General features: G+C 34.7%; 1 protein-coding gene across 3 annotated transcripts in view; it reads left to right on the forward strand.

Moving 5' to 3' along the window:
- Positions 1-23,573, forward strand: part of LOC114879072 (tRNA dimethylallyltransferase) — a 94,434-nt gene that overhangs the window by 39,595 nt on the left and 31,266 nt on the right. For all 3 annotated transcript variants that reach the window (XM_046287913.1, XM_046287914.1, XM_046287912.1), the window contains exons 2-3: positions 13,842-13,982; positions 14,516-14,823. In XM_046287913.1, coding sequence (XP_046143869.1) covers positions 13,842-13,982; positions 14,516-14,823 — 449 coding nt within the window. The remainder of the gene's footprint in view (positions 1-13,841; positions 13,983-14,515; positions 14,824-23,573) is intronic.

Here is a 23,573-nt window from a genome sequence, read left to right on the forward strand (position 1 = left end):
TGAATAGATTGTATAGTTTAATTTAATTATTCAAATATCATTAAAATAAAATAAAGGATGCTGATATTTAGTATCAGGTTTCTTTCTGACCCACCAAATTATAGCTGGCGTAAGAAGTGTAGAATATAACCCTTATGTCCGGACAAATTTTTTTTGTACTATCTCTAAATTTTAAAGAAAAAATATAATGAAAATTTTTCTGGATCGTGAACGTAGGCGAACTTACTTTCACAGAGTACTAACAGAAATACTCTTTTAGTCGATGGGTCGTTGACCTTAAAACACCCACAACTTTTTTGCTTCAATACAATTCAATTTCTGTTCTTGAAATATCATGATTTTATATAATAATGCCATTGCATTAATATAAAGTGTTATGACCTTTTCAAATACCTTTTCTTTGGATTTTGATTTTAATAAATGATAATATAATTGCAAAAGAATCGCAAAATATAAATAGAAAACTTGGTCATATTTGAATGACAAGTCAGTATTCTTTTTTTTATTTTAGTTATAGAAAATTTTATTCTAATTTCAAATCTTGTATTAATGGAATAAAAGCATATAGAATTGTAGATCTATTTGAATATACATATACTTTTGTTCACGTTATACTTCAATGATGAGACCACATAGCTATTCTTGCACCGAGGTCTACTAGATGATAAAATCTAAATAAGAAGAAAAAGAAAAAAAGTAAAGTATTTCAGAAAAAAATATGAAAATCCAATGTAACGAATGAATTGAAAATAAAACTGTCAAAGCTAACTGGTTTCAATGATCGTTCTTAGAAAATGAAAAAATTGTTTCCCCATGGTTCAAACGATTTTATCTTATCAAACTGATATTACGGTGCAAGTAGAACTGGAGGTTCCTTAAATGGAATTAAAGTACTTTAATCAACGATCAAAGATTCGAAAAATCATTGATAACACGGTGGCTGCGTTCTGTTCGGATAATATCAATACTTGTGAGTACTTATTGGAATTGTATCGATCAGCCAACATGGAATATTGCTCAATGGTTCGAGTCTAGGTTATTTCGATCTGATTATGCAATTTTTCTATGGTAAATTACAAGATGTATCACGTCAGATAATGTACACTACCATGGTAGATTACGTTATCAATCACTCGCTCTTATAGGTATAGTTTGTTTAAAATAAACTCAGGTGTTATTATTTATAATGGAATTTATTTACGATATCATTTCAATAATACAAAGTCCAGCTACCGTAACTGTTTATTATCACCTGACTTCTCATTTACATTAGACTAACTGCATATTCTCGAGGTAAAAGTTTGCACCACGACCTTATTTTCTAAACAAGTTGTTTTATTTTACGATACGAATTTTTGATGTGACATACAACCTGGCATGTATTAAACAGTATATTCTTACCTTTACGACCATTCTTGCTTATAATTCCAATGCCGTTCTTGCAAATTTTTAATCAAACTGCATTTCTGCTATGCATTTTGTGTTTACATACAATGTTGCAGTATGATTTAATTAGATAACCATATTGAATAGGCTAAGAAAGGTAATAGGTTAGAATATTTTTACGAGGTCAGAATTTGCAATTGTTTCATTTTTCTTTTTCGTTATGCAACAAAAATGAAAATTGAACCCATTAACACGTGGAAGTCACGAGAGTGAAGGGATCATTATTTTCTCTGAGGAAGCCTACCATGCTCGATACTGTACATCCATAATTACTATAACATTTAACGACTTAACGCAAGTTTAAACGAGTATATTAAATACACGTTATAATGAATAGTAAAATGATAGACCGTTATCTTTTTTAAAAAAGTTCTAGGTAATCAGGTATTAACATCGACTGTTTAAAGTCATTTCCATACAAATGTTTTCGGAAATCGCGCGTTTAAGAGACTCGTTATCTTTAATTGAAGTTTTTCTTGGTTCGATGAAAATGACTTGGCAAGCAAGTCCGTAGATACACGGCAGTGTGTTCGCGATGCAACGGAGTATTGGTTGAGGTAATGTCCTGGTTAATTAAACGCGGTAACTTGGTGTTAAACCAGAAACCAGATCCGTCGGTGGTGAGCATCGGTTAGACCAGGACATCTCGGGAATTCCTGGCTCGCGAGATCGAATCCGCGTCGATCGCACGTGAATGGGATTTAGAATGCCTCGTGATCGACGATCGATCGACGAGGTACGTAGGCAATGACCTCTTCGGAGATTGGTTGCGCAATTGACACATCAAGGTCGCGTTTCCAGTCCCTCGACATTAGAATGGAAACCCTTTCGAATCCTGGACTGATACCCAGCTGGGTCTTGCCAGAGGACACTGTTAGAAATTGGTCAACTTTGATGATAAATGAAAAATTTCTTTGCGATATTAATACATTCGTTCAAGACTGTGAACATTCGCTGAGTGAATGACACAGATAAAAATAATATTAATATTAATTAGGTGCAGTTGCTAAGATTAATTAATATTAATAATTGGGTGTAATTGTGGATTTCTCAGAATGTATGGAGTAGGGTTGGGAAGTTTCTACTATTGACTTTTCCTAGTAATTCTTTATTAGATTTTAGCATATTAAATGGATAGTTTAGAAAATCAAAAGGTTATAATGACTCATCTTTCTCGATTAGTATAGTAAATATGCTTTGCCTAGTTCTGCCTAGTTTTTGTTAGATATTTTATAAATAGAAACATGGTAAAGATAAAAAGTTATTTTTGGAATATAAGTTGTATCTGAATGTAGATGTTCGCGAAAAAATGGTAAAAGAAGGAATGTTGGACATTTTGAAAGAATAAATAATTGAAATATTAATATTTTCTTTCAATATAGAACGTAGTTTTTATTCTTCTTAATATTTTGTAATCTTGTAATTTGTCAAGCATATCATTATCCTGAATGTATTTCGTGCTATTTTAAAAAATATAAATCATTGAACTTTGTCCATTGATATAAAATTAAAATAAAGTATTAAGCCGTTCTTCAAGAGGATATCTTCTTAGAACGTTGCTCAATATTTTTAAATCAGTAGGTTCTCTGGAAACATTTATGTCATTTGTAATCATAGAGGGTATCTCGTTTCTGAATCACTGGAAAACCGCTTTCCACGTGAAAAATACATGACGATGATTAATATTCCAGTTGGCTTCTGGTATATTGCACCATTCTCTGTGCTGAGTCAATGAGTTAATTACTGTAGAAGACTGCGATCTGCACGAGCTAATATTACACGAGGTCATTAGCGTTCTGAATTCTTCCTCATCTTTTCCACGCCACCACGTCTCAGATCCTTAATGTACGTTTTCTAAAATAAAGCTTGAAACGTGCCGTATTACGTTATTATTACCCTTTGGTTACGTCAACAATTTCCAGATGAAATGTTGAAAGATATCGGTTTTTATGTTAGTTATGTCCAAAGAAATTATGTAACATAATTAGATATTATTAAAAGAAAATTTTTATATTATTTTTATATTATTACGTTGTTACCTTGTTTCTTTCTGGACAAAATTATTATTCATATCCTTCAAGATTCATTTTACTTCATATATTGGTTGGAATATTACTTGGAAATTAAGTTGAAAGTCTTCCTAAATATCGAACATTTCCTCGGTGGTCCATACTGGAGAAATGCCACAATTGGTTTAATTAGTCACAGAATTAATTAAATTCCACTATGTCCATCATCATGAATACTGAGACATATCTAACCTTACACCTTTGCAGAAATCCCACAAATATTATTTTAATATTCGTTAGAATATATACGATTTTTATAGTATAATAAAAATATAAATGATGCACAAGGCCAAAGCGAGTCTCCTTAAGAACTAATAAGCTCCGAGGTGTAAGCACGCTTGTACCGGCGCTAAATTTCACAGGGATGGCGTTAATCCTGGTAGAATTATGAGACGAGAACCGTGGCTTGTCACGGGACAGACGTATCGCAAAAGAAATCGCAAAACTGGTCCCATTAAGGTTCTCAATGTGTATCGTAGATTCCGCGGGAACGCGCTTCTCCCGTACGAACCACTAACATCCAGCTAACATTCGCGATAATTAGTAGGAATTCGCGATGCTAATGACCACTCGTTCCCCATGTGGTCGTTGTACGTAAAAGGGTCGAGCTCGTACAATCTGACGTTTACTTTGTATCTCATTTCATTTGAACGTTTCGTTCACATCACTGCCTAGAAACAACTTGTTCGTCCAGTGGTTCGTTCACAAGGATGATCTTAATCTTTCGTGAGTTGCCGTGGTATGCGAAGGTTTCGTTTTTCGTTGGTCAAGTGATCGTTCTTCCTCATTACCTTGGACAAGATCATTGATTGGCTTTCTTTCGAACACCCGATTTCATGATATCTTCAACAGATGTTGGATGTTTCAGAGGGATCATTTTAAGTTTTCTGATTAATCCTCATTCCCTAGTAACATATTCAATTTTATAATATTTCGTTTTGAAAAAAAAATTAAAATTTCTAGTGGAAAGTAACTTTAGTATTATACCGATTGGTAAAGTCTTTATCCCTACATCACTATTTTCCCTACAAAAGTCCACCATGCACGTAGCATTGTACACCGTAGGCATCCTATGGCTAAGGGTAGAGAAGAATCATCTGTACAACAGGTTCTGTGGAAGTGTTCGAAGGTCGTGGAAGGGTCTAACAGTTTGTCTACCCACGTCTAGGGTCCACTTAACATTTACGATAATTAACAGGAACCTGTGATGCTAATGACCGGTCGGCATGCATGAGTCTGTGTTGCAAGTGCACAAAATCAAGCAGAGTATCTGTAGGCTCTCCTGTTAGCTAATGATTAAATGGATATTAAGAGTTGTGCACGATCCTACTTATCTTCATGATCCCGATGATCCTTTAACTGCAATATCATGCTACGAAATTGTTGGAATAACCGTTTCGTCACGATGCTCCCGATTCGTTGGAACGCGGAGTTTGTTTGATAGCCGATCCAATATCGATTTGAATCCGTCTACACTCTGGACATTTGAATTGGCGTCAGAAATAACGCGTCTGTTGATTAGTTAAGCCCTTCTTGCGGATTTGGAAGAAGTCATTTATATTCGCTGACGTCGACTAGCCGAGTGGAGTGTCTGCTATATTGATTTCTCTCGATTTTGGTTGTGATAGAAGAGATAGTTTCAACAACTGGTTCAGTCGTGACCCAGTCTTTTGGAAGGTTTATCTCTATCGTGCGGTAAGATTTTTAAATGGAAAGAATTCTCATATTGGAAGGGGGCATTAATGTACAGTTCTGAGCATGGTAGTCTTTCCTAGGGAAATAAATCCTCACCGCTCATTATAATACTCGAGAGTTATCACATATTATATCTAGTTTACAGGAGACATTTTACCAAGAATATTAGGGCTTCCTTCCCTTTAATTGTCATTTTCCTTAAAAAAAAAAAGCCTAGCATGCTGGGAGGAAGAGAAATCGTTCAGGCGACAATATAACGAGAGTCAACTGTAGTAATAAATCAAGATCATAATTACTGGATGCAGTATATCCGTCATTAGAACATAGTAAATGCATCATTCGAAGCGGATAAGTACACCTTTAGGCCACAGTGACAATTTCTGCTGTGCCAGACATAGCAAGGGTTAACCTTCTCGTTATGCTGAAAGATTTATCGTAACTTTCTCTTGCGAATAGCTGATCGATCTTTCGCCACTCCCAATTAATCAGGCCTCCTATGCGAGGCCATCTGGCGCATAACCGAGTAAAAATTTATTCCTTGTGTCACGGATACGACGAACCGGGTCTCGTCTAACCTACGCTCGTGTTTGAATATTCACGGATGATCAGCGACCGGGACACGGATAGGTAGGACCGGTTTTTTGAACTCGATAAGAGGGTGACGTGAGAAACTCTAATGCCTGATACGTGGGGATATGATTTCGGTCAGGTGAAGGGAGACAGGTGATCGGTGAAAGGAAGAGGGAGGATAATGGTGGGCCAGGATGGAACAAGAGGCCTGGCGATTGTGTGTACCGACTGCCTCGGGGAGAGAGCTGAGACGAGATCGTTTGTATGCACCATTCCACCTTTCTGGACCAGTTTTCGTACAGGTACCCTAAAGCTCTACGACCCTGGAGGAATATTTCAAGGGTCTCGATTCACTTCCTACAAGATCGAACTCGTTCTTTGTTGCCAAACTATAGGTTAATCCATCGTGTTCATTTTGTCTTTTATAGGTATTTTCGAATCTTTATTTCAGTAAGAGGATCAGCTAGACAAATTGCTACAAAATGAAGCATAGAATAAATTTTCACAGTATAATTATAACAGTGGTGCTGTATTATGTTATATGGTAGTTTGATTTATAAAGAAAAGCATTCTTCTCTGATATACAAGCATTGTTTACTCTTTTATTTATAACTGGTGATGATTGGTGGTTACAATCAGTCTGTTGGTATTAACTTAAAAATATCTGCCGACAAAGAGGTACCGCCTTCAAAAGTTTTTACGGCTCTTCGAAAAGACTTGAAGGATCTCTTAAGTGCACTTTGGTTGTTTGACCGTTATGAATGTCGCTTAAAACTTTCCGTGTGTAGGGCAAAAATGTAAAAACGTTTTCCTACTCCTTTTATGATTATATCGTGACCTCAGTCACAGCCTATCTAGGAAAGATACAAATATTTTTGCAAATATTTTTCATTTTCGTCTATTTTCAATTCTAATCACAGAAGGCTGAATCGGATCGTAAGGAGTAACGGACGAATAACGAATAAAGGAGGCGCCTCATCAAAATTCCTTCCAATTGGAAACGAATTTTGAAAATTCGCCGCTACCTAGAAAGGGTATCTAAAGCTATCGGTAGGTTTCTTTGAAGCCCGGCCAGTTGTGTTTGATGAATATTAAGATTTGAAAAGGTAACGGTGTTGCGTTTGACCCAGTCCTTCTAGGAAGTAGCAAATGATATCGCAACATCCTACAAGCACATCCTTCGGATGTCCTGAATATTTCGTGAGCCACATGATTAAATGTTCACCATCCTAGGTGTGCCAAAATAGATCTAATGCCGCCACTATTGTAGTCTACATAGACGTGCCGCTATGCGGTCTGCGTTTTCTACTAATTACGTATTCTGTGGGCTCCCTTTCCTTTGTTCATTCATTGACCCTTCGCGATCGAAATTTGGCAAGTGGCCCGCAACTCTTATAAAGGATTCTCATCTTTTTCTTTATTTATTTATTTTTTTTTTATTAGTACCTTTATACGAGTATTGGTTGGACATCTCTATGTCCATTCCTCTTGATAAAATCATCTCTTTTCTTAATATTTGATAAATTGATTCAAATTTTTATAAGTTATTTCTATAAATTTGGCATTTACGTTGCAAAAGGGCAAGTATTGTTATTTATGAGAGTAAAGGTACAATGTAGTCTATGAGATATGTATGTTTATGGCGCACACTTACTTGCTAGAGCATCGAACATAAACATACTTTTGCGTGTAATTTAAAAATGTTTTGATTAGTCGTGAATCTACGTAGTTCACATCTGGGAATCTAAATTTAAACATTGCTATTCCTGTATTCTGTGAATAGTATACACTTTTTGACATTTTTATTGTTCGAACATTTCAAATAATATACATGTATGAAAGCAAATAGGAAAAGAATAATTTACTAAAATTAGATTACATCTATAGGGATCAAAATTTTGCCCATATCCATCTTTTTTTTTTAATGATCATTGTTATTAGTAAAGAAAGGTTTATTTTTAAGAATGGCAATATTACATTTAACCTTCTTTACGTTATATTTTTAGAATTTATAAATAACAAAGCTAACAATTTTATGAAAATTTCAGCTTTTATTTCATTTTCATTGAAAAAAGAATAGATAAAAAGTAGCTCATGTAACATGTATGTCAATTGAAAGTTGTATTAGGAAACAGTCGTCATTCATATTGTAATATAGTTGAATTTTAATCAGGCGATATTTTCGTTCAAATCAGCGATTTACATTAAGTAGTTTCATTAACACGAGTGTCTTCGAAAGATAATGTAAATTAATGAATGTAATGTGCACAATCCGGATGTAGTGCTCATGAATAATAATCTCTATCGTATTATAGACTTCTAGAATGAAATAGACTTTTAGAAACGAAATGCAACAACTCTGCATAAGCTGTTTTTCTCCATTTTACTTTTAAAAGGAAAAATTATTTTACTATTCCTCGCTGCAGATTATTTTCTAGGTTTAATTTCTAGGTAGGTCAATTAACATGTAATTGAAGATATGGTTAAGCAAAATTTATATAGTAGTAGAATATTTAAGTGCAATTAATTTTTTGAAATTAATTCTGTGAAAATATTAATGTATACATTAAATTTTTATGCGCGAATTTTCCTTATTCAAAGAAATTAAATTTTCAGAGGAGCAAGCGTCTACCTTTTTAACTTATTCGTGTTGCTTTATAAATATTTAAAATATTAATTATTCATATTTTCAAATAAGCGTATTGGAATATTATTTCAAATAGTTATTTTTTATCTTAAGGTTAAATAGTATTTATCCAGGTCTGGTTGACACGATATTGACTCTCGCCTCTGAATATAATTCTCTATAAGCAGGGATAATAAAAGAAGCACGCAATGATAATAGACAGTATAGATGTCATGAATAATTATTAGATTTGAAATAAAGCTCCTTCGTTGTGTCATCACGTTATTTGTCATCTTATCGCAAATCTTCCTATCTGTTTTCCAAAATTAATTTAATTAACAAAACACACAACCTTTTGAAATACAGATGGGTTTCAAACTTAAAATCAGCACAGTTAAAACTTCTATCTATTTTTTTATTTTAATGCATATAATTAATCATCATCAAAATAATTATATTTTACCATCGAAAACATGATCCACTCTTAAGGTAATGAGATAATGCACGCAGATAATACATTCTCCTTATGCATTGATATGCAGCAACCTAATAGAAGGTAGTGGTTGTGCATGTTTTATTTAAATTATTTAAATTATAATTGTATGTAAAATTCATAACATCGATGATCGAACAGACAAAGTGGTACACCTTTTCCGGGGGTAACATCGCGTGCGATTATTTCATTTGTAACAGCAAGTGAAAGTGCTTATGACGTTTCCTTTCGTAATCTCAATTTATGATGAGAGAAACTCTAACATCCACTTTTAAATTATAAAAATGTAAAGCGACACTTCAAATAGATTCATATGTGAAAAATGTTAGAAAATAAAAAAATTGTGTCAGCCATTATCTTATTAAAAAACAAAAGTGAAATTATACGATTTCATCTTACAGAAATATGTTTATGAACATACATTATTCGATAATAATATCTGATTTAATATTTAAAAATTTATATTTATGATGACTTGAATTATCTGGATGTATCCTAATTAACATTATCACACAAATTATAAGAAATATAGGTTTGCAGCAAAACGTTAATTAACAGTATGCCATAGAATTATAATATTACTAAAGAAGGAAGCATCTAAATAAAACATTAGCTAAGATTTTCTATTAATTATTTAAATCGTCTTGAGTAGTATGGTTGTCGTTTAACAATTCACTTACTAAACACATTATAATAAACTCAGGTACAGTGTTCTTTGGACCGAGCATAATCGGGAATATTAAAAAGGAATTCACTGAACACGAACGATGATTCTTTCACGTAAACACATATTGTATTATATTAGGATAATCAGTGATGGTTCGCTAACGAAACGTCTGCGTTCCAGGCTCGTTTCGCAAATTTCTTGATTAATTTCAAGCGGAAGAATCGTAATTGAATAACGATCCCGAGTTTTTCGAGTGACACGTACGCGATAGAATTTCTATCAAAATGTACGCAGTAATTGCTTAGCGATTTGCCGTTTAACTTTGATGATTGCGGCCTCGTATCGGTGGGAGGTCCTCTTCGTCTTTTCAGGGATATCTATACGTAAATCATCACGCTCTGGGCGTTGTAAACGCGAGAACTTCCTTCTTTAGAGTTAACCGTCATTAACCACCACGCGAAACACTCGTAAATATAAAAAGGATATCGTACTTACTCGTAGCCATAAAATAACAAATCACACCGACAACGAATGTTTATGTAACTCCTTTGCGCAATTGCTTATTGGATCATCTCGAGAATTTTAATCTGCTATTTTTGTATTTAAACCCTTTGAGCAAGACTTCTTAGTACCTACCGCTTCTGGTCCATAATTATTGTACTCGATATTGCTCGAGTCGTTAAATATTAATTAAATGAAACTTCAAATTCATTATTTAACCAATCATCGTAGATGAGTAATAGGTAGTTGCTTTGGTAATCAAAATTAATTGGGATGATAATAATTTGTATAACAATTAATATTTAATTAAACAGCTTAAAAATTCATGGTAGTTATAATAAGCTTTATTTCCAAGAAAACTACTTGTTATCCATTTATGATGGGTTTGAAATGAATTTGAAATTTTACATACTTAGTAATCGTTCTGTATAATATACAGGGTGTCTCATATAATTCAGTCAAAATAGAAAGCCTTTTAGATGAAATTATTGGGTTTCAAGTTGATAAATTGGGTCATGGGGGTAAAAATCATTTCAAGTCTTTCATTGAATTTAATGATAATTTTTTATTTTTCCCATACAATATATCAAATGAACAAATGAAAAGAAAAAGATAAATGGAACATTCCTTGTACAGCGTCGGCGTTGTTACAGCATCGTGGATTTCTCTGTTTCTTTCCTAATTGGTCGACCGTTTCCGTGCTCTATTCGTGTACCTTTCGCTCCACTGGTTGCCCCTCTTCAGCTTTAGCCTCGCGACCTTGAATCTAGGAAGCGATTAAACTTACCGTTCCTCGTTCTCTCGCTATCTATTTACGGAGTCTCTCGAATCGGCTCCGTCTGGAGCGGATGCGCCGCGAATTCCTTACAGATCCCCCGCGGAATTTCTTCGTTGACGAATTGGTCCGCGGAATGATGAACGAGCGAACGATGAATGATGCTTCGGTCTGCGGGCGAGACGTGGATTCCGACACCAGCCATCGTTATGCTCGTTAATTAATCATTGTCGCTTTTTTCCACCTCGAGTTATGTAATGACTTTCTTAGTTAAATGGACGAGGATTCAAATTATCAGGGAAATCTGGCAGTTTTAGACTGAAACATAAATAAAACATAAATAATCATGTATACTTGGAAAATGATAGAAAAATTATAAAAAATATGTATAAACTCATTGGTGTAACTAAGACCTTCTTCTAGGATGGGGTAGGTTCACAGAATTTTAGAATTTGTGGGAGGACCAGGCCCATCCTGGCCCCTATTTAGTTACTGCAATGTATAAATGTAAAATTTTTCATCGTTATCTTCTTTAGTTGATGATTCATCAATTTAAAAATTTTCTTACATTCAGTGTAAAAAATTCAGGTTGTAGACAATTAAAGATACATATCACGTTTTCAGAAGTTATTATTCATTTTAATGCTTATTATTCAAAAGTGTTACAGTGATTTTTAAGTGTTAAAATATATCTACGCGAAAGATGTTCAATCGTTCTATTTGTTTGGTTCATTACTATTGCAAACAAGATTACGGTAACCGTATAATAGAATTAACTGTATGTTTATAATTGGCGTTCAAGTTTGTGTTCGAATCAACTTTCTACGAAAAGTTTGCCTAAACAAATATATAAACTCCTTTTTGTTCAAGAAGATAGAACTGTGAATTAGGTTGTTTGCTAATTTCCAGGTTCTGTTAATAGGATCGGCATCTTCAAACTTGGTATTATACATTTTTAGACTGAATGCGGGTGTAACTTTTAATAGTCTTAATGAATTCTAATTTATCACATACTTTTTTCTTTAGGTAGATGTTAACACTTCAGGTGGTGGGTCCTTTTAGACTTAAACATCGGTTTCATTTCATTCATAAAAGAAAATACTTAATATATAATTTAGTGGCATTTATTTTTATGCAGATATTTTTCCCATTTTGCCAAATTATTAAATGTTAGTATTACGGTTATCCTTTGATTTTTATTAATAAATTCAAAGTCGACGATACGTTATCTATTCGTCTACTTTATGATGATTAATTGGATGATTAACAACAACTTATGATAACTTCAAAATTCTTTTTACTTCTTGAAAAACATATGTTCACTGTAATTAAGATAGGTATTACGTGAGACATTGCGATGAAACAATACTGATTTGTATAGAACAGTTACTAATTCTGTTAATGAAAGGTAGTGGTCGTTACTCAATTTTTCCTTGAACCCTTTCCGATACTTGGTCCACGTGTTCTCTGGCCATCTCTACTTTCGTTTTCCGTTTGTTTTATCATTATGCTTTCAGACGAAGGTTGTATTTAAGTATAAAGAAACTTCCGGCCGAAGTATTTGCTTACGTGCTCCTGTACCCCTTCTTCTCTTTTTAAATCTCATTTGAACCAAAAGAATTTATTTAACCCTTCAAGCTTAAGTTTTAATTATTTAACATATATTTAATTAAACTATTTTCAATCTGTTTAACATCATATCCATCATGTCACCTCGTACACTAATTGCTTTTTTAATACAATTGTAAATGAGTACAGTAATAATTACTTAAATATTACAATGTTTGAGTATTAATGCAAACCGCTGTAGTTGTTGGTAGGCGGACATATAGAAAGCTCGGGTAATCAATCCCGTTTCATTGGAATTTCGTTTTCCTTACTCTTTTTAACGATGGCGCGTGATCTTTAAATGGAAGTTCCGTTCTTGCTTTAAGGGATTCTACGGCGACTGGTCCAATAAGACGTTGATAAAAAGGTTAATGAAGGTTGAAGACGTGGTCATTCAAGTTAACTCGGCACAAACCGTAACGTCGAAAACCTGTTTGTTCGGTCAGTGATAGCGTAACTTAACGGAACATTGGGAATATAAAATGAAATTTTCGCGATACAACAATATTATAACTTCTGAGAATGTTTCTTAATAATGTTCCATTTTCTCATTTCTTATCTTAAATTTATAACAAATAAAGGTTTCAACATTCTATCATGATAAACGGAGCTCTACAGCCCTGTTCACCATCTAAGGGTTAACAAAAAGAGGTATCGTAATTATGGAATTCTTGTTCCATTTTTTCACCATAGAAGCATCGGATATTTTGCAAACGACGAGAGATAAGAAAAATCTGCTCGTTAACCGTTCCCCGCGATTTCCTTTCGTTCACTTCCTCGTCTAGCGGTGACACTTATTAAAGGGAAGAATGAAATTACCTGACAGGCAGCTGGTTTGGCAACGTTGATAACTAACCGACATATGGTTTGACATTTCCTGATTCGGCTTTCTGCGTTTCACTTATCTTCAACTTCGTTTCACAGTCAACCAAGCCGAGCCCATAAACGATCGTAGGTTTTGAAGTTTTTAGACAGCGTGTCTGCGATAATTTGTGATTGCCTTGTTCTTTTTTAACATTTCCAAATTTAGCTCTATAGATGACATAATTCCCTAAGGTCGTTATTTGATTAAAGTACCATTTTATTTAAAACTAATTTCTATCAATACATTTGCATTTCAGCAAGAATACTATTCTAGCAGAGTTGCATAAAACAACATTATGATTACCAAAGAAATAAATTTAGCCAAACTGTTTTCTTGCCTACGTTTGTTTAATGTTACAATAATCTAACGCTAGTCACGTTCAGTTTACTTTCAAAGAATAATTATTGCAAAAGTCACGTCGGCAAATTCATACGATTTCCATACTTAAAATAATCTTTATTTATATTTTGATCATCAGAATCGTATTGTCTATTTTCTTTTATCTAACTTTTCTATTAATTTGCAGGTATACAAAGGTCTGGATATCGTCACTGCAAAAGTGACTAAAGAAGAACAAGCAATGGCACCTCATCACATGTTAGACATCGTGGATCCTCTGGATCCAAACTTCACTGTGGTGCAATTCCGGAATATGGCCACACCAATAGTAATTTCTGCCTCGATTAACACTGTTACATTCTTAACACTGTCCCCTAACAATCCGGAGTATTTAGAAAAATTCCCTGCTAAATGTGCCAACTATTGGTTTGAATACCAAACGAAGGCAACTTTCCAAATGCACGCCGTTATTCGAAAAACGAGAGAAAAGAATGTGGTCTTAAGAATGTAATATCGTTGGCATGCCGATATAGACGTGTGATAATTATTGATTAGAGCGTAAAATTGTCGACTGCCGTGCAAATCCGTTGAATTATCCATCTGCATTTTCACTTTCCGCAGGAATAATTTTCGCGACACCTTTGCACGCTTTGACACGCTTCAGATGCGATGGAATTAGCGCGCTATCAATTCATTCGGAGTTTGATAGGCTTCGTAGAAACAGTTTTATGAACGGAGCTGAATAATTATCGAAAGGAAGACCGTGATACTGATAATTAATTAGTCACGGTCTTTCGTATTAGTAGATCCTGTGTAACCATCCTGTATCTTGTTCGAACGATCCTTCTTTGGCCGATTTAGATAGACGATCTCCTGGCTAGAGGAAAGCTACCGATCATCGTTGGCGGCACCAATTATTACATAGAATCTCTTCTATGGCAAGTATTGATAAGCGATGCAACTTCGGCGTTCGATGATTCGAAGAGGAAGGACGCGTCTGATGAGCCAGGGGAGGAAGAAAACGAAGAAATGTCGCCTTTGAAGAAGAAGAAGGTCGAATTAGATCGGTTCACCACAGAGAGTAACGAAGAACTTCATGAAAAGTTGAAGAAAGTTGATCCAGATATGGCTAAGAGAATTCATCCCAACAACAGAAGGAAGGTCATACGGTAAGCACTCTAATTGATTATTATTGCATTTGGCAAAATTATGGATATCAATATTTTAATGTGTTTTATTCGTTACTCGAAATATTTTTGTGATTTATTGTATGTTGAAGGGACAAAGTGTTACATTGCAATAATATTTTAGCAAAGTCATTAAGTCCAGTTTTTCAGAGAAAGTCTTTCACAGCTGCATTCAGCACCTGCTTGGCAGAAGGATAATCGTTTTTATACGCTAACATTTCCACATTTCGTCTCATTTTTTTCAGTTTCATCTTTTCGTAACAGTTACGCTAGGTATCGAACATAAGTGATTTATAAAATCAAGAAATCTGTCATTTCATTACCAGCTAATTCAGTTAGACGATAAGCTATCATAAATTGTTTTGGATTCACGATTAAATCACTTGAAGAGATAGATTTTGTAACTTTGTCTTGTCCACGTGTGGTACCTACTGTTTATCTTTGGACGAATCGATGTCTTTCGAAATGTTATTAAATAACTAATAAAAATCGGTCGTTACCTTATGTGACGTCTTCGATTTCCCATAAAATAATTTTTTTATTTTATATATTTCAAAAGGTATAAAAATCAAATTCTGTCATGAGCACTAATAACGTGCACTGTATAAAATGATATTATTTTATTTAAAAAAAAAAGTAGTCTATGATGAAGGAATTTTCAATTCAATGCTGGTACTGAATGTGTTAAAGTCCTTTGCGATGATTTACTGATAAGTATCGTTGAACAAACGGCTTTAGTGATAAATTATTTCCGATTTATTATAAAACGGAAAAACATGCTACTATATTCACTCTTCGTTGTTATTTTCTACTTATTGCTCATGTTTCTGCCTATCAGCGTTTTGACGTGATTAATTATGATAATGAGATTTCCTTCACTTTGCACCAGTGGAAATTATTTTCATCAAGTTTCCTCTGTAGATAGAATCTTACAAACGAGCCATAACACGGAGTTTAAATTTGTAATAATCATCCCTTTCCACTTCTGTTCCTGTGCTTCATTGTACCGTGCATTGTTTTAATTATCTGTGGTTACTACTCGGGAAAGTGATCTTTTGGTGTTCTGTGGTCGAGGCAAAATTTTTTCTTTATGCATAGAGTTATCCTTCGTAAAATTGACTTTCGAATTTGGTTGACTCGGGTTGCGGTTTTTGTTGCCGTTTTCACGTTAAATAATAACCGCGAACTGTGAAATGAGGGAAGAAAAAGGTAAAGTGAGAAAGAGAATGTTGGTACATTTAAAGCTGCATTTACACGTTCATGAAATAACTGGAGTGATGGAATATAAATTTTCTCAAATAAATGATTTCAATAGTAGAACTATCAGAGGAGTCAAAATGACTTGTTTTAAATTAACAAATCCTGGAGCAATAAAAATGATTTCTGTACCAAGTTTATGCAAATTATATAGCAAAACCGATTGTGCTCGAGTAAAATATTTTCGTCTACGTAAACTTCAAATTTCTATACCTAATGACCAATTACACAGAATTTAGTATACGCAAATTACGTGAACGTGTAAACGAAGCTTTAAGTGAGAGGACACACCGAAAGTCGCCGTAACTCCACCTGCTCCTCTTCTGCTATTTTCCGTGATATTACGAGCAAGCAGAAGCGTATTTACAACGGCCAGCTGTCAGCTACCATAATTCCTTTCACAAGTTATAAATTTCGAGAAGCATGATCGAAAAGATCGCATCTAAAATATTCTCGTTTACGTGTTCTATGCTTCGAGAACCGGTCGGTTTAATGGTTCTGTTAAACTGTTTAATTCAGTGAGAAATAATATCGTCATTATTATTACAGGCACATACTTGATGACCTATATATGTACAACGTGTCCCATTTATCATGAACACCTTGAATATTTTTATCGCTGTTGGAAATGTGAAAAAATGTTACAGGGGGAAGTTACAGTCACTCATGAAAATTTTCGAACACTTACATTCCAAATATGTAGGTATACTTTCCTGAGTCACATATGGTTGTATAAAAAATGGGATTCTTGTCAAGATTAATTTCAAGATTATTTCAAGATCGTTAAAATTCTTCTTTGTATCAATGGAACCATACATTTTCAGTATAGTATCTTTATGAGAGGTGTCGATACTTCTGATGGCTTTAAGCTCAGAAAATTGATAAGATTAGAATAAAATACGTATAATAGGGTATTAAAAATGTAATTAGCAGTATCAGTATCACTAAATTTTATTGAAGAGGAATACCTATTTTAATGATATAGATAGTCTCTACGCGTGAGTAAATAGTTCTTCGTAATTGACGCATTGCTTGTTTCTACGAAGATGATATCAGAAACTGATCAAGTTATAGAAAAAAAAATAATTTGTCATTCTTATTGCAATCATTCAACCACTGTTCTTGATTTTTATCTGACACGAGAGCACCCTGGGTGCACGAAATGATCGTCAATAGCCAATTAGGGCAGAACAGGTACACTTCTGGACAACTGCTACGCTTTCACAATATGCAACTGACGGCAGCTGCCGGTGGTAAACCTTTTCTACGAGACGCTCCCATGGAAATGTTTCGTTTTTCTTCGTGAAAAGAAGATCCCTATAGAACGTTTGAGTTAGGTCAAGCAAGGTCCAGGTGTTGAATTTCCTTTCCTTTGTACCGTGTTTCTGTTTGATCAAGAAACGTATTGCTTTCTTGCAGATTCTTGTAGGAAGTGTTTGTTTAATTGTAGCCCTGAGAAATTTTTGGTGAATGCCAGTGATGTACACTCCTGTCCAGAAGTCATGGAGACATTTTTACCATTTTAGCAAAAATGAAAAAGTTAATTTTTTGAATTTTCATCATTTTATAATGATTTCAATCATACTTACTCTTATTAAATAACATGAGAAAAATAACATATTTTCAATATTTTATAACTGGTAGGGATTTCGAAATCAAACCACTATCTTAGAGCCATTTAAATCGATGTAGCTCGAAGACAATATTTTCTATTGCTCGTTTGTTAATTTAGTCGCGTACACGCTATCAATGCCACTGTTTCTTCGTGTGTTCTGTCTAACATAGTTCAAGCCCTGACACCTGGAAATAGATTAAACGGCCACGTATTGCTCCGCCCTGCTCGTAAACAAATATCGCGTCCGGTATAAAACTGCGGACACAATAGTAAAAACGTGCCTTTGGCTCTTCCTTTTCCGTCGAGAAGGCCATCAAACGTATATCTGGGACTGTTTCAAAATTTCAATTATGTACAGCACTGAACCTCTAACACATTGTGATTTAACACATTATTAATATTATAAAAATTTCTGCTATTGAATGTTAATTTTATCATTTTTTTTAAATAGTACATATTTTAATCAATCGTCTTAATTGACATTCCAAATCATCTGAGAAAATTGAAAAAAGATCATTTGTGTCATTCTTTGTTTCTGTTTGTTGAATTTCAAAAATGTACCTATTATTTCGTAACCTTAAGACATTTTAATAAGGAGGGCAGTATAGTAAGTCGTGAGAAAACAATAAGTCTGTCGATTGTCTAATATTTAATTCTATTCCGTTGTATAAAGTTGACGTACACGTAGATGAATGATTGTACGTGAGTCACGTGGAGCGACGGAGCTGTGTCACGACTTCCTGGCGCCTGACGGGCCCTTCCGGAAGTGAGACGTTTCATTAATTTTACACGAAACGCGTGCGTGTTCATCGCGGGTATAGGAGTTTTGATAGCTTGAAATAAACCGCTTTACGATTGACTTGAAATTGATTATTTAGCGAGATGTGAAGTTTACGATACATTTGGAGAGTACTAAAATCGCGGAAGGCACGATTAATATCTTCAGGGTTTGACAAGAAGTTAAATTGAATCGGTCAAATTCACTTTCTTTTACTGATTCGTTTGGTTTTTTAAAATTTTAATTTATTATTCGAGCAATATTAATGCGAGCCTAGGATTTATTTATCAAAGCTGCAAGTTATTAATAATTTTGTGGGATCGAAGTTTGAAAATTTCAAAATTATTCATTCACTGAGTTATTATAGAATTCATTTATTTTTATGAAATTTGAAATATTGGAATTGTATAGCATCTCTTTTCATAAATATAAAAAATATTAAGCTATTGCATATCAAATGGCATATTTCGAAATGTAGAAAGTCTGACATGATTTGATTACATAAAAGTACCGCGAAATAGCACTTATCATGTGATACACAGTACGAAGTACTGGAAATAATAGGTTTCGTTGTATTACACCTGATGAAACTGGTACAAGGTAGTCCTAAATCAAATGATCAGGTGATGACATTAATTGATACATAAAAATTCAGTTTAAATCAAGATTAATCCGAAACCTTGCAGAAATCTTGGTCCTCATAGTGCAGCTGTTCACAGAATAGAAAAGTGTTTCATGACTAGAAGCTTATGACCTTGCACTTTTCAATGGATTGACTAAAAGGGAGTAGAATGAATTCCCTCAAAGGAGGAACCATAAATCACATTTTTGCCAGCAGATGGTCTGTTTAGTTTACCAGAACGGTTTCTGGACATCCGTATTTTCTGTGATACATTTCACGAATACAGGATAAAGGGCTAATTGTTACGCTTTCCCATCGAAAAACCTTGAGAACGAGGTGCCGAATTTTCTTGAAAAAAAAAAATATTCTCACTTTTAGAAACCCTAAAATGGGGTGAATAAATAAAGTGGTGTGAAGGGAAATGAAATTTTAGATAAAGGAATAATAATTCATTAGAAATTATTTTTTAATAGATATTATCTATCTTCACGGTTTTGAAATATTTTAAGGTCATGGGAAATGATTCAATATTTAATTGGTACCCTCAACGAAATTAATTATAGATTACTGTACAGTTATTTCATAATTTCAGTTTCAAATAGAAATCCTATTGAAATTCCTTAGAATTTGCATCGTTGAAGGTAATAATATATAATTATATTAAATATAAAGAAAAATTATGTGTTGGAGATCTGCGAATTTTTGCGTATTAATAAATGGGTCAGTTAAATCATTTTCATACGTAGATGGGTAAAAAAATGTTGGTTACTATGAAATTCGAAAACAAGATTAAAGATTGAATCTTCCTTTTTTTTTTCTTGTGAGATCACTGGAGCATCGACCTGCTTTAGATGTGAGCTACGAGGCCGAGCAATACTAATTTCACTGAATCAGCAGTCGAGATAAGCCTCTAGCTTGTATAATGATTTATAGCCGCTCCTAAACAAATTATGTAGATCGCGGTATTTGATTAGCACCGTGAGTGTACACAGATAGTACTCGGGCAAACGAAATACGTGATTCGCGAAATCGTGCACCATAACTGATTGTACGTTGGTAAAATCCGATTTCTGTCTTGTGACCCTTTAAAATTAGTTTAGCCTTCGTTTCTCGATCTTTTCTTTTTTATTTCTGCTTGACTACCTTTCCTATTATGTTCTATTAAAATGTTAGATATTAGAAAGACCACATATCCTTTGTACTTAAGAAAACTTTGGACATGAATTTCAAACAAGTCCATTATCTGTATTATCAGTTTTAATTAGAAGATTAATATTGAATCAATTGGAAGGAAAATTCTTCGAATTGAAAATCGAAGAGGTATATCAAAAAAATGTCAGCAGCACGTGAAAGTTCTTTTGGGGTTCGCGCAATAGGGATATAAGTTGGAGTATTAAAGGGAATGTCCTGTCTTGATCGTAACCGGTGTTCCACCATTGACCCCTTAATAAAAGCAGTGGGTTTTCGATTCGAACTGTCTGGACACGCCCAATGATCCTTTCACGATTTTTTCCCAGCTTACTCGACGTTATTTCTCTTTTTCTCTTCCTTCGCCTTTCTCTCTTGCCCTCTTTCGATGTCTCTGTATGCTTTCTATATTTGGCCGGCATCAAAGAAATAAATTTCGTGCACGTTTCGACGGACTCCGAAAAAGATATGACCGATTTTTTTTTCTGTAACACTTTCTTTGTGTTGGACGAACCATAGGCGATTATATCGTAGCAATTACAATAAAAACTTAGAAATTAATTTTTTTATTCATAGTCTCTCGATAAGGTGATATAACGCGATAATATTTAAATTTGTCAAAAATATGAAAGGGTGGCGAATAATTTTCAAGATTTATTCCTCTTAACCTTCGAACGGTGGACCATGGAGAGAGCCCCAATTTTAATCTAATTTCGCGTTTCATATTATCTTTATATTCTAATATATGGAACTCTCGTTTAAAAATTATATATTCAGCTTTAATATCTTTGTATATGTTTTGTAAGTTTGGGTCATGATCGACCCAGACTCCGCGGTTCAAGGATTAATTATCTGACACAAGCTGCAAAATTTGTTAATAAACCACAGCGTTCGTTATCATATAACCGCGGTTACATAACGTATTACTTATTGACCGTGTGTATTGCGTGATTTGTTGCTCGATGAAAAATGCAAACGTTGTACATCAGCGTTTCGAACACGCGTCGCGAATCGAGTTTTACAGAAGAGGCGGATGGAGGATTTTTCAGTTTCACGTTCCATAGAAGTGTTAAGTGGCGTTTTCACGGTTCGATTCGAGTGCGGCACGAAGCCGAGAATTTACATCCGAAAAGGTACATTCGAGTTGCACGCGTCGCGTTATAAATTCCCTGGACGGTGGCGTAGAAACGGGTAGAGAATTAAAAAGGTCGAAGGAGGTTGGAGCGTATCTTTCGTAGGTCGGAATTCAGCTATCGTTGTAGGTGTCGCGTGGTTATATTTATTTCGAAGTTTCCCATCTGCCCGTGGTACCGGCTGACAAATGTAGATACCTTTACTGCGCATTATTTCGCACTTTACAGGGCCGATAACAACAGCTTAACGCCGTAAATTCTATTTTCCTTGCAATTGCCGGTCACGGGGAGAGGCTGGCCGTCAAACGCGGGGGGAAACCTTTCCTTCTGGGAATATACGTCCGTTGGTTAGACAAATTTATCAGACGGAGCCTTCTTACTCTGCACTTTCCTCTGATACAAAATACAATTTGACAAGGGACATTTTACGTGGGTGGACTTAGTCAGCCCCTTACTTTAATCCGACCCATTTCTCTCCAGTTCTGCAATGCGAACTCGTTTACATTGACAAATTGCTTCCGCGTCCAACTGCGAGGCAGCTGATCATCGCGTATCGTCGAAAATTTATAATGCATTGATCACGCTTCGATCTTAAAAATATAGGTACCGTTTGATACTGATCGTCCAATCAACTTTTGTCTATCCTAAGACCCGAGTTAAAGTAGTAGTCGAACTTAGGCGATTGCAATCCTCTCCTCTTTGGAAATCGATATTTAGAAATTGAACCACACACAATACCGCGCGCAGTATAAGTTTCTATAGATTTCTCATATCGCGTCGACTGATCAACGTACACAATGGGGAGTAATTTTGACTGGAGGAATCGTAATATGCCGCGTTTGCGCTTTTTCGCGATATAAATCGTCACCGAATATTTCACCGTCTTTCTGTCAATACGAGTCCTTCTCCAGCCTGGAGTAGATCGTGAAAAAGAAGCACGAAGTAAACGCACGGGGAGGGAAAAGAAGCACCTTATGCGGAAACAAGAGGGATGAAAAGAGAAACGGAGAAAGAGGTTGGCAAGATGAACAAAGGTCCAGACACAGAGGAAAGTAAGGAGAAATATTCTGAACGCGCTCCGCTGAGACAGGCCCTTGCAATCACTGTTTGAATCTTTGCCAAGCTTCGTCCAACCTTTTCGCATCCCTTGCTATCCGCCGCTACCACCAGTCCCTGTCTTTTCCCTCCGTTCCTGCCTTGTCCTGCAGGCAGTTTCCCTAAACGCATGCCGATTTCCAGCGACGTAATAGGCGATTCCACTTGACGAATATACTTGTGGTTTATCCGGTCTAGACGGCTCTTACTTAATTCTCTACTGGGGCGTAAGTTTGCGAACAGGCAGGGGTTAGCGAAATGATCATTCTTTTGCATTTTCATTCAAATCGATAAGGGCGAATAAGACGTTTCCGAAAAAGATCCCCTTTCATATTTGAAGGGGATGTGATGTGAGGATTTTCACACGATAGGGTCAATTTTGTTAATGATCATTGGCACCATTCAATTTGGTAGGGATTCATAAGAATTGCACTAAATATTATGTTTGAAGTGTTTTAATTCATTTCTTTCGTGTCTTTCGCATGGTTTTAATTACCATAACTGGCAGTGTACTTCTGTTAAGTTCCAGACTAACTCCTGTTAACTTGTTTGATTTTTTGCAAGCGTTCCATCACTTCTTTACGGGAACACTTCAATGCAATAAAAACTGAATGTATTGTGAAACTTACGGGTATCAGAAAAAATTGATACGATATGCGGTGCATGTTAATTAGATTTCATGAACGTGTCAGATTAATTAGATACAAGAGATACGGTGAAAATTAAAATGCTGATAAGTTGATCTTATCAGATATCGTTTAGAAAGCTGATCGATATGTAAAATATAATTAATTTCGAAGAGTAATTTATTATAGCCCGAAGACGTGAGGTCAGTTGATAACCTGCGTTCTGTGATTAATTAGTATTTACGTAGGATTGAATATTAATCATGGTTGTTTGATAATAAATCAAAATAGACTATTGGGTAACTTTCAATTTATTTTACAAAAATAGATACATTTAAATAAACATGCTGTCCCATTTTAGGAGCAGTATATTAATTAAAAATAAATTTTATACATTTTTCTTTTTTCGATAAGTTAC

This window comes from Osmia bicornis, chromosome 11, assembly GCF_907164935.1.
Source record: "Osmia bicornis bicornis chromosome 11, iOsmBic2.1, whole genome shotgun sequence".
Classification (NCBI taxonomy): Eukaryota; Metazoa; Arthropoda; class Insecta; order Hymenoptera; family Megachilidae; genus Osmia; species Osmia bicornis.